Genomic DNA, 12,691 nt, shown 5'->3' on the forward strand with positions numbered 1-12,691 from the left:
CTTTGCCCACAATGCAACTTCACCTACACCAGACAAGGAATCTTCTTGCACTTTTGGTTTCTTCTGCACCGAATTACAAGGTAAGAACTTGCCATCTGTAGGCAGTCTTATCGGTGAGCTTGATGGACTGACGATGCAGTTTGACTAAGGACAGCCTTGAGGGGAACTGAGGCTGGTCTGGGAATTGGATATGTGCTTCCTGCAGGTGGAGTCAGGTATAAACTGGTAGAGCTGGTCCTGTAGGAGAAATGGGATCATTTTGAAGTCCACTAAAGATTCTGGCATAGGTTCCTAAAGAGTCCAGGTGCTGGAGGATAAAGTGGAGGGCCATGTTGGTCACTGTAGTCTAAAGACTTGTTGGCTCTGTAAGCAACTGATGGGGGTCCGATGCACTTGAGGTGGGACAAGACACTTAAAGGATACATGCCAGCCATCTTAAAATCCCTCAATCATCCCCCATAAGCATAAGAACCACATGCCTCAACTACAGATCCATTGCCACAAGCTGAGGTAATGGAGTTCTGTCTCCAGTGAGGTGCTAAAGATGTCTGAATGTCAGACAGGTCAGAGGGAGAGACAGGAAACCCTTTTATAGCCTGTTCAAGGTGGGAATACTGCTCCTTTATTCTGCATAACGCTGTGTGGGGGGCAAAGTCATTCCACCAAGAAGTCAGCTATGGAGGTAAACTGATAGCTAGCTATATTTTTCATCTGTAGGTTTGTAATCTATAAAAACAACTAGGTACACAAGCAGGAACAAGGCAAATCTTCCCCCCAAAAAATGTATATTTTCCCCATGTCACTGAAATTTAAACTTTCCAATATAAAGCTCTCCAGTACATCACCATCTCAATAGAGAATTATCACCTGTTTAAGCTTCTTAAAAGTGGAATTTACAGAACCATTGAATCGCATTAGACTGCACAGGTGTTCATAATAGAGCTCGTTGAGTTTATTTCTCATATTTGTGGGTAAAGTTTTACTGAAGATTAAGTGTCAGTAATAATTCGTACGGGGCGACCGTTTTGGTGTCAAAAGGACTTCCGTCTCTATACAAGTCAATGGAGAATTCACCAACTTCTCACTTGATTTCTAACCTCAGTAAACGTTTTCAAAATGTGTTTATGGTCTCAATCGCTAGTTTAAAGCCTTCTTCAATGCAGGATGTTCATTTGGAACATTTTGGCCTCCCTGATTTTATGTGACGATAAAGCAGGGTATGCATTAGGGCGTGGCTACGTCGTGATTGACAGGTTGATTGGTTCACAGGTTCAGGAGGGCGCCTCATGCTCCTCCTGATGCCCATATAAGTAGAATCCCTGTTTTAATTTTTCCCGGCATGCAACTGAAATTTTCAAGATTGCGCTGCTCAGATCCGATACTATTGGCTTCCGAGCAGCAGTCCACAAACCAATGGGTGACGTCACGGATGTTACGTCCATTTCTTATATACAGTCTATGGCCGCGACTCTAAAAGGGGAAACTTCAGGGAGACAAAAGGCGAGAGAGGAGACGCCAGGAGCAAAATGTTAAGATTTTATTTACAAAGTCCTTTTTGTATTTTTTTGTTGGTTTTTTCTTTAACTTACAGAAAGTAAAAAAAAAAAAAAAAAATGCACAACTTCAACCACAACCTACACTGAACTCTACGGAGCAGAAAGAAATGAAAAGAGGCGGAGAGAGAGAAAAGAGACAGTGTGTCCCCAGACAATCATACAAAAATTAAATTTAAACAAAAAAACAAAACAAAAAAAAAACAATTTCTCTGAAAAAATATTTCTTTTAAAAAGCTCTGTTGGCAAAAAAGAGAGAACACAGTTTGCCCTGAGCGCTCGGCCTCGAGGAGTAGGGAGGAAGGGTGGAGGGTTGTTTTTTTGAAAGATGTTTTTAAATTTTCATGCGACAATTCACTTTGACTGTCCGTCGCTGACATCACAGAGCCTGTCGGGTGATGACATCAGAGCCATTGGTTCAGTCCCAGAGTGATGATGTCAGAGAGGTGTTTGGGGAGGGGGGGAAGCTGTTACCTCCCATGAGCCCTTGTTTTATCTCCTTTTACAGACATTAACCTAAATGTATCAATATATAATGTTTTGTTCTTTTTTTTCTCTTAAATTTCATCAGTTTAAAAAAAAAAAAAAAGTTTATGAAACTTTTAATTTCTATTATAGTTAATTGTCGAAATGGTACAAAAAAAAATATTTGGCAGCTTATATGATCTAAAAAAGACAAAGGGAAAAAAAAGCGTATTAATGCCCCCAACGGGTCGTCTGTACAATCAGACTGAAGCTAATTTTCACTTTTGTGACGCATCAGTTTCAAAGCTTTTTACGACTGGTGATGCATTCGCTTCTTGGTAACGGAATGGGACTTTAGAGTTGTCACAAGTCCCCATCACATATTAAATTTTTTTGTGTTTGCAAGATTGTCTTAAGAAAATTCATGTTGAAAATATACGTCGATGTAATAGATTTCCAAATGTCCGTCATATTTTTACCCGTTGACATAATTTACAATATAATGCGTTTCCTCTCTCACTACTGAGGTTCTGGTTGGCACTTACTTTTAAGAACGGGGCAATAATAAACTGTTTAAGTGCCTTTTTTGAAGTGAAAATTTGGTCAAATGATTCTCCTAAAATGTTATTTTTTAAATCCCACTAATGCCACAGAAGCTGTTTATTTGGCGCCACATTTTCTATTAAATAAGCAGCGAGGTTTGATCTGTCGTAGGGCTGAAATGATTAGTTGATTGACAGAACATCAAATAATCGTTTGAACCTTTTTTTTTTTTCAAACAAAAAAAAAGCCCCAAATATTTTCTTGTTTCAGCTTCTCAAATGGGAACGATGTGAAGACTACACTTTTTTCAGGCCTTTTTTCTCACTTGTCTGATATTTAATAGACAAAACAATTAAATCAAGACACTAAATCGACAGATTAACATATAAAATAATTGTTGGGAGTTCTGCTGTGAGAGTTTGAAGGTCTTAAATCTGACTTCTGAGTTACTGAGTTCACAAAAAAGCCTATAAAAAATAATAATGTCATGTTCTTCTAGACGACTGTCAGAAACTTTTATGGAAATTCAGTAGTTTAAAAGTGTTATTAGATGTTATAAACTGTTGATATGCTGACGGTTTCTTACATTTAAGGGAATCTGTTAGCGGCTGTAAGAATGTTTTGGATCAAGCTGTGGATAGGAATTAAAAAACTGACTAAAAATGATGGAACAAATTGTGAAAATGGGAGGAAATGAATGTGAATAAAAAAGTTGTTTTTATGAATGAACGGAGATGTTTTTGTCTGCAGGAGCTGACAAAGGCTCAGTGGGAGGAGACAAGCTACAGAAATGGAACGCAGCCCAGGAGTCAGAGGCCGAGTGGGGGTGGGGGGGGGCTAGCGTCAGTGGGGGAAGGGTGGGGGGTGGTGTAGGGTCAACGGATAAGAGGTCAGAGGGGTTTGCAGGGTCTCCGTCGGTCCTTAATCATCATCTTCATCATCCTCGTCTTCGGGGTCCCTCTTCCTCTTCTCTCCTTTGGTCGGAGATGAGTCTTCGTCTGCAGAGGAACCAAAAAAAACAGTTTAACACCATTATTAAACTATTAGTTACAAGGAATATTCAGACGACCGCAATAAGAAAACCCTTTAAAAGGAAGTTGAAAAAGCTGATAACGAATTACTCAAGCAGAATGACCCAAATGTGACGATTCCAGCTTCTGTAATGTGAGAGTTTGCTGCTTTTCTTGGCTTGGTCTTGATAGTAAATTGTATGTTTTAGCATTTTAGGACATTATACTGGTTTCTTTGTTTCATAGATCAAATGATTTCTCCATCAAAAAAAGGTAAAGATAATTAATTAGAAGAAGAACTAAACTGTGCACAACTGATAATGAATCTATTGTTGTAAAAGAGCCACACTGTTACTGACCATCATCGTCGTCATCATCGTCGTCGTCGTCATCCTCCTCACTGTCGACATCTCCGTTCACCTCTCCGTCCTACAGGGAGAAAAGTTGGTTGTCGAAGGTTAAATTCCTCTGGAGGAAATCCCAACTTTCTTCAACACGAGGAACAGACTGTTCTACTCCTGACATTACTATCTTTCAGAAAGTTTAACCAGTATCATATGAAAGCAGATGATCTAAGGAATCCATTGGATGCCTTGTAATGCTGCCATGTTATCTCAGTTTGTTGGAAAGGAGGCTGAATACCATTCCAAAGTTGGGCTTCATATCGGCAATGGTCCCTACATCAAGGTAACTGAATGAAAATATGTTCTATGGGTAGGGTTGAGTACCTTTCACATTTGAACTGAAACCAGTACCGATACTTAATTTCGGTACTTTAGTCTAAATCTGTAACCCCTGAAGTATCAACCCAAAAAGTCCCTTTATTCTTACTTGAAACACAGACAAAAAAATAAATATATAAATACAAATATGAAGGGTGCAATCATTATAAAGAAAATGTGAGAAAAACATATGTAAAAAGTGCAAAATATATATAAAAATATATCCACATGGGTTATTTAGCCCTTTATTAACCAGATTTCTTCTAAATATATTTATTCATGTGTTTCTGTTTTCCCACGATGCATCTGTGTAGCTTTATCTCTATTATAAAGTTACACATGGTGACACTATGACTGAGTTTAGTAGCTGTAATGATCATGAGATTTCTCTACAAGCGCCACCGCTGGTTACTGGCGGTATTGCACCTATGAGCATTTAAATATTAAACTGTCAAACAGGGACAACATCCCGCTCTGTGCCCAGCTCTTGTGTTCGCTCAAGAAAGATGAGTCTGAATATAACGAAAATTTTAAAATACTTGTGAAATACTTCTGCATTCTGGGAATCAGTCTTGGAATTGCATCAATGGGAAGGACCTGGAAAGCTGAACCTCTTGGATTCATGTGTACTGATGTTTGTCTCTCCAGTAGTTATATATTTTTTAAACTTAACCTTGCTATTTCCTCCTTGAGGACAATAAAGTTTGTTTTGATTCGATTTTAACTGTTGAAAACCATCCTAAACTCACCTCATCATCGGCGCTGTCATCATCATCGTCATCATCTTCGGCCACTACGTCTTCCTCATCCTCCTCCTCCTCTTCCTCAAAGTCCTCTGACTCTCCCTCTGCAGAAAACAACAAAGAGGGAAATTAAACAACAGGTTTGAATTTAGACTTTAGTTGAGTTTTTTTTCCTCGATCTCGATGCTGAACCCTCACCTTCTTCGTCCTCGTCCTCGACTCCGTCTCCCTCTCCGTCGGAGTCGGAGGCCTCGCAGTCGTCGATGTCGTAGCCGTCCAGGTAGGTGAGCTGAGGGAGGAGCTTGAAGATGGAGTCCCTGTAGTCGGCCAGGTTGGTCACCTCGCAGTTAAACAGGTCTAGACTCTTCAGCTGGGGCAACTTTTTCTGGAGGGGAAAAAGTCAGATTTGATTGATGATGAGTTGGATATTTAAGGCTCATTAATGATTAATGGTGAGCATTAATTTCCCAGCAGGTGACAGTGTGTTTTTTTGACTCCACCCACCAGGGGCTCCAGGGTGCTGATGTCTTTGAACTTGTTCCCACTGAGGTTGAGGTGCGTTAGGTTCACCAGCCGCTCCGCAAGGACTTCCAGACCGCCTGATATCCTGTTGTCGCTCAGCTCCAACTGCAGAGGGACGAAGAAAAGAGATTAATTTCAATTTTTAAAAAAATGTTCTTGATATTTAAGCGGGTTAGATAATTGTCAGATAATCAACCAATTGATCAAATCCATTATTTAGCAAGTAAAAATGCCAAAGATTTGTCAATTCCAGCTTTTTAAAAATTTGTTTTTGCTGCTTTTCATTGAACTAGGATTAGGATTTAGCTACATGTGATGTGAAAATTTAGTTTTTAGTTAAATATCATCATGTTTCATGTATTATAGCAGCTGGAAAAGATCCTACAAGATACACTGGGGTCATTTAGTGTCATTGAGTTCTTAGTACAATACACATTAAATAACAAATAAGTGCACTCGTACGTTATACAGTAGGTGCATGAGTTAACATGAAGAACAACAATATAACAACGTATAAACCAGATAAACAACAGAAAAAAAGAGAAAGGAAGAACGCAAGTGGAAAGATATGACCTACAAGAACAACAATGAATAAATAAAATGAAAACAATAATAAAAAAACCCAAACAAAACAAACAAAACAGTGCAATCCACATTCTGAGCCTTTGCACTACCAGAGTAGATTGAGCCCTCGCCACCATGCATCAAGAGTAGAGAAAATAAATAAATGACTAAATAGATAAATTATTAACTTGGAATTGCAGGGAAACCCAGTTGCTTAATGTAAGAAAAGACGGGGGGTCCACACTGCCCAGAAATTATTTATAGAGCTCTCCAAGGTATGTTTGATTTTTTCCAGCTTGATGCAATTTAAAATATCTCTAATCCAAAAGGGTGTGAGATGGAGGTGCAGGGGATTTCCATCTCAGCAAGATTTGTTATCTCGCCAGCAGAGTGACAAAGGCGATCACAATATTTATTAAATTTTGGTCAAATGCAGTACAGTTGGAAAACCCCCAAATAATGCTATTACGGGCTCCGCTTCAATCAGTGTATTAACAATTTCTCCCCAGAAGCCAGTTAGAAATGGGCAATGCCAAAACATGTGTACATGATCTGCAGGTGACTGGTTACATCTTACACAGTTAGAATTCACATTGTTATAGATTCTGGATAGCCTTGCTTTGGTCCAATGTGTTCTATGAATGAGTTTACATTGTATAAGACCAGACCTGGTTCCTCCTCCCATGCCGATTTAAATCTTATTCAATGAGGTGGTTTGTAGAGAGCTTATTTTCCTGTAAATTATTGTCAGGGTTCCTTTCAGAGTAGGAAGCGGGGTAAGAAAATGGTCAAACCGCGTTTCAGCAGGAAGGGTGGGAAATCTGGGATATATACACCGCACATAGCTCAGAATCTGTAAATATGAAGTCTGGTAACATTGAATTTAGCTGATAGTTGTTCAAATGTAGCAAATATGTTGTTGATATAAACATCTCTTAAGTTTTTGATACCAAGGATAGACCCATGTTGAGAAAACGCTATCAGCCATAGACGGAGGAAAGGTTGGGTTTGAAGCCATCGGAGCAGAGAGAGGTCGTCTGAATTGACTTCAAATCTTTAATGTTGTTCTAAGGCATATATTTTTTAGTAAAGGATGAGTAGGGGCTTTCGATGGAGGAGTAAACTAGACAAGAGAGTGACGGCGGCCTGGAAGAGGTTGTCTCCATCTCCAGCCACATCTGGGACGGAGACACTGCTCCACTCTGCAACCAGTACTGAATAATCTTAAAACTAGCAACCCAATAATAGGACATAGAGTCTAGTAATGCTAGGCCCCCGTCAGGTTAGGTCTTTGCAGAAGCTGTTTCCCCATCCCATACAAAAAGCATAATTAGACTATCAATCTTTTTGAAAACCAAGTTAGGAAGTTGTGTTCATAACCATATCTGACTATACCTTTCATAAGGGGGTTGGAACGGAGTGCCATTCCAGGGGGTTCAATGACCACGGCAAACAATAGAGGACTGAAAGGGCAGCGTTGGCGAGTTGACTGTCGTAAAGGGAAATATTCTGACTCACTATTGTTAGTTGTAACAGAAGCCTGGAGGGCATGAATATAAAAGTCGTATCCAAGTGACGAATTTTGAGCCAAAGCCAAATCTATTCAAAGTGTAGAAGAGATATCTCCACTCCACTCGGTCGAACGCCTTTTCCGCATCAAGAGATATAATGGCTTCAGAAGTGTCAGCGGCAGATAGATTACATATATAATATTAAACAACCGTTGAAGATTAAAGAATGAGTGTTTGTTCTTGATGAATTCCGTCTGATCAGGAAACATAAATGAAGGGAGAACTGCTTCATGATCGGACTGCCAGAAGCTTGGCAAGAATTTTATAATCAACATTTAATAGGCTGATTGGTCGGTATGAATTATTAAGAATAAGACAGATAGTAGCCTGAGTGAGAGACTGTCGGAGAATGCCAGTTACAAATGCCTCAATTTACACAGATGCAATCTTGGTGGAAGAGCAATTTGTAAAAAAAAAAAGTTCTCACCTTTTTGAGTTTGTCCAGTTTGGGGATGTCTGCTACGCTGGTCAGGCCGACATTGATGAGGCTCAGCAGCTCCAGGTTGGAGAACTCTGCTGTGATTCCTTCGATCTTTCCCTCGCTGGAGCGACAGTTATCCAGAACCAGCTCCTGGACCTGGAGGGGAAGGAAGGGACGGGAGGGAGTTAGTCCGGTTTGGGTTAAAACAAGTCCAGTAGGGTTTAAAATGGGAGTGTTTAGATCATCAACAACAACTGAGGATAATTTAAATCGACAAAAACACCTTTTATTTACTAGATTTAAGCTACAAACTCAAGAGCGCTCCGTTTCAAAATGACCCTTTGAAGACTAATTTTCTTCATTTGATGTTTGTGGTATCGGTGTGACTAATTCTGGCCCTCTAATCTCCGTCACTTGGCTTTTAACCGCGAAGAAGAAAAAGAAACGCCCTAAACATTAGAGATCACGAGGGAGAGAAACCACATGAATAACTGTTACTAAATTAAACTGTACAAAGGAAAAAAAAAATCACTGAGGTTTTTCATGTTTTTGTCTTGAACACATTAATACAAAGACTTAGGGACTTCTTTAGGGACTAACCAAACTGAGTCATAGAAATGAGTCATTAAATATAAAAAAAAAAAAACTGACAAGCAGAGAAAAAGTTAGCACTGAAAAACTAATCGATTAATCTAGAAATGAATCATGATTGTGGAAATAATCTGCAACTTTATAAATAAATAAGTTGTTTTATCTGTAAAATAACAAATGTGTGAAAAAGCTTCATCGTAAATGTCTTGTTTTAAGTCCACAACCCAAAAATATTCAATTTACTGTCAAAAAAGGACTAAAGACACCAAAAAATATTCACATTTGAAGAGCTTTTAAGACTTCTTTTTTAATAAAATACTCAAAATGATTAATTGAGTATCAAAGAATTTGCTGATTAATTTAACAGTCGGCCTTTATTAAGTGTTCCCTTACTTATGTACAATTTAACATCTTGTTGCAGCCAACATGTCATAAAAACTTTATTTTATTACACCCAATCCAATCATGGGATTGCAATTTTATTTGTTATTTCATTATCGATCTATAAACTAGTTGTCTAGTCTGTTAAATACCAGAAACATGTGTCTCCATCGTAAAGCCCAAGATCCGCCTAAAGTGTTGATATTAAATCGATTAGTCTCGCACAAACACAATTTTGAAACAAAACGTACATTTTTTTAAACACATTTTAAAGTTGTATATTTATGGCTTCTAGGAATTAATCTGGATTATTAAAGTAATCTGCAACTTTATTTGACAGTTTTGTTATCGATCTAGTTGTTTGGTCTGTAAAATACCCCAAAAGTCTCCATCGTAACACCAAGATACAACTTAAAAATGTCCTTTTTAAATCCACAACCTAAAAGATATTCAGTTTACTATCAAAAGGGACCAAAGACACCAGAATAAATCACATTTTAAGACCCTTTTGAAGGAATTGAGTATCAACGCTCTAATTAAATGTCATGTTTTCTTACTTATGCACAAATCAACAGCCTCTTTATTACAAACATGCAGTCATAAAATCTTTATTACACATAACGGACCAATAGGACCAGACAATAAGAGACATTAGGAGACTACAGACAGACTACAGATATTAGGAGACATTAAGAGACTACAGACATTAGGAGACTAGAGTTATTAGGAGACTACAGATATTAGGAGACATTAAGAGACTACAGACATTAGGAGACTAAAGATATTAGGAGACTACAGATATTAGGAGACATTAGGAGACAAAAGATATTAAGAGACATTAGGAGACTACCGATAATAGGAGACATTAGGAGACTAAAGACATTAGGAGACTACAGACATTAGGAGACTAAAGACATTAGGAGACAAAAGATATTAAGAGACATTAGGAGACTACCGATATTAGGAGACTAAAGACATTAGGAGACTACAGATATTAGGAGACTACAGACATTAGGAGACATTAGGAGACTACAGATATTAAGAGACTACAGACATTAGGAGACTAAAGATATTAGGAGACTACACATATTAGGAGACTAGAGTTATTAGGAGACTACAGATATTAGGAGACATTAGGAGACAAAAGATATTAAGAGACATTAGGAGACTACCGATAATAGGAGACATTAGGAGACTACAGACATTAGGAGACTACCGATATTAGGAGACATTAGGAGACTACAGATATTAGGAGACTACAGATATTAGGAGACTACAGACATTAGGAGACATTAGGAGACTAAAGACATTAGGAGACTACAGACATTAGGAGACTACAGATATTAGGAGACTACAGACATTAGGAGACTACAGACATTAGGAGACCACAGATATTAAGATACTACAGATATGAGGAGACTACGGACATTAGGAGACTACAGACATTAGGAGACTACAGACATTAAGAGACTAAAGACATTAGGAGACTACAGATATTAGGAGACATTAGGAGACCACAGACATTAGGAGACTACAGATATTAGGAGACATTAGGAGACCACAGACATTAAGAGACTACAGGCATTAAGAGACTACAGATATTAAGAGACTAAAGACATTAGGAGACTACAGATATTAGGAGACTACAGACATTAGGAGACTTCCGATATAAGGAAACATTAGGAGACTACAGACATTAGGAGACTACAGAGACCCAGATGGAGGTAAAGTCTCTTGTTTGTAAACTCCCAAACACACGTGACGTAGCTACGTTAGCTCTGCTGCTACCTCTCCGTCGCTCCGCCGGTGCTTTTACCGTTTATCTCCCCGGTAACGACTCCGTGAGTAACCCTCCCGGTGGGTAATAAACTAGTCTGTTGTTGCTTTGGGGGCAACAGAGCGGGGCAAGTGTTTAACTTTAGAGCAGACGTAGTAACCAGAGTTAGCACGCTAAGCTATCACGCTGCTGGCGCCCTTATATATGGACCCGGGCTACGTCTAATATCTGGAGCAACAACCCACAATTTAAGGTTTATTAAATAAAAATACACAACTTAAAGATTTATGAAGCAATGCACATTAAAGTTCGGAGCTGTAACTATAACATGTATTCATATTTTACCGGCATTAAAGGATTCAAACTGAAATTGAAGCATTTCCTGCTTTATTACACGAAACATATCGTGACAAATCATTAATTTGCACACATTTAACGCTGTTTGTGAGTTATTTTAACACATATTTAACCACAGTAGATGTTTAAATTTGACGATAAAAATCAGTATCAAGTATAATATAGTGGCGTGTTTATTTTAGAAATGTGTGCTGCCATTTACAACGCAGACATAAACCGCCTTTTAACTTAGGGGGGAAATAACGAGGTGTTCCAGATATTAGCCAGGCCCCACAACGCACACGGATGTGCACTTGGGCGCAATGAACAGGGACGCACATGCACGTTTAGTTTCATATTAGGGACAATTAACGATTAAAAAAAATAAAATTTGACCCTAAATTTGAGTGTAAATAAATAAGAATATGAGGATAAAACAAGAGCAGCGTGTCCGAGCTGTTTACACGTGAGAAGAAGTAGTAAATTAACCTTTTAAAAGTTAATTTATTAGGACTTTAAATGATTATCTTTGCACTGTAGCTCATATTTAAGCACTTTATTTTAGAGAAGAGATGCAGACAGACACGCTGCCATGTGCTCTCCTCTCCTCCTCCACCTCCTCCTTCTTCTTCTTCTCCGGCCGGTCAAGTTTACACAACAATATATATATAAAAAGACAAACAAGAAGAAAACAAACTTACTTCTGTCGGCGACCGGTGCCTCAGCTCTAAAGAGACCCTCTTCTTCATGTCCATTTTCCTATTTATTCTTTTTTTAGGCCGGTTTTTAGTTGTTTGTAACAACTTGTTTCTCCTCGATCCTCTCTGCAGTATCAACACGCGGAACCAGCGTGAAGCGAACGAGAATAAAGGCAGGGAGAACTTCCGGGTAAGACCTGCACAATAAAACACGCCCCCCGTTTGACGACAGCGGAAACTCGAACTAAGACTTTTGTTATGTTTGTTTTTTTTGTAAGGAATCGTGTTTACAGCTAAGCTTTCACCATCCTCGATACATTACATACGTTTATTGTCGTTTATTATCTTTTATACTCGGACAAATCAGCTGCTTCCTCTGTAAAACATGTTCTATATATACGTTTATTTTGAAAATGACTTCCGGTCCCGCTCTCTTTTATCTGTGTCGAACTTGACAGGGACTCCATCGCTCCTGTAACGTATGTTAAAAGTGGGTCAGGCCGTTTGTCGCTTTCAATTGTCTTGAAAAACATCAGAATTTAGCCCTTTTCACCACATGCTGACGAGCTTTAAAATAATAAAACCAATTTATAAATCAAAAAAGGGCTATTTTGTTTTAAATGACTATTTTTACTAGCTACTACGGAAGCACATATAAATAAAAATGGAGGCTTTATCTCATACTTATCTATTTACTATCTCAAAATTACGAGAAATGCAATTTAAAAGAAATCCTAATGTATAAAGTGCTATTTATTATAGCTGCAGATCAGAGGTTATTTTATCGAATGAAA

The 12,691-nt window shown here is 38.4% G+C and overlaps 2 protein-coding genes across 2 annotated transcripts in view; both read right to left on the reverse strand.

Annotated features, from left to right (window-relative positions):
* The window catches only part of LOC134006179 (zinc finger protein 208-like), a 1,001,836-nt gene that overhangs the window by 188,022 nt on the left and 801,123 nt on the right, over nt 1–12,691 (reverse strand). The window lies entirely within an intron of this gene.
* LOC134006207 (acidic leucine-rich nuclear phosphoprotein 32 family member B-like) lies at nt 1,523–12,046 on the reverse strand. The gene is made up of 7 exons (XM_062445298.1): nt 11,901–12,046; nt 8,121–8,270; nt 5,541–5,663; nt 5,235–5,421; nt 5,043–5,140; nt 3,931–4,000; nt 1,523–3,559 (listed from the first exon to the last, which is right to left on the reverse strand). Exons 1-7 carry the CDS (start codon nt 11,952–11,954, stop codon nt 3,483–3,485), a joined length of 759 nt encoding a protein of 252 aa, XP_062301282.1. The 5' UTR covers nt 11,955–12,046; the 3' UTR covers nt 1,523–3,482.

Source organism: Scomber scombrus, chromosome 23 (genome assembly GCF_963691925.1).
Source record: "Scomber scombrus chromosome 23, fScoSco1.1, whole genome shotgun sequence".
Taxonomy (NCBI): domain Eukaryota; kingdom Metazoa; phylum Chordata; class Actinopteri; order Scombriformes; family Scombridae; genus Scomber; species Scomber scombrus.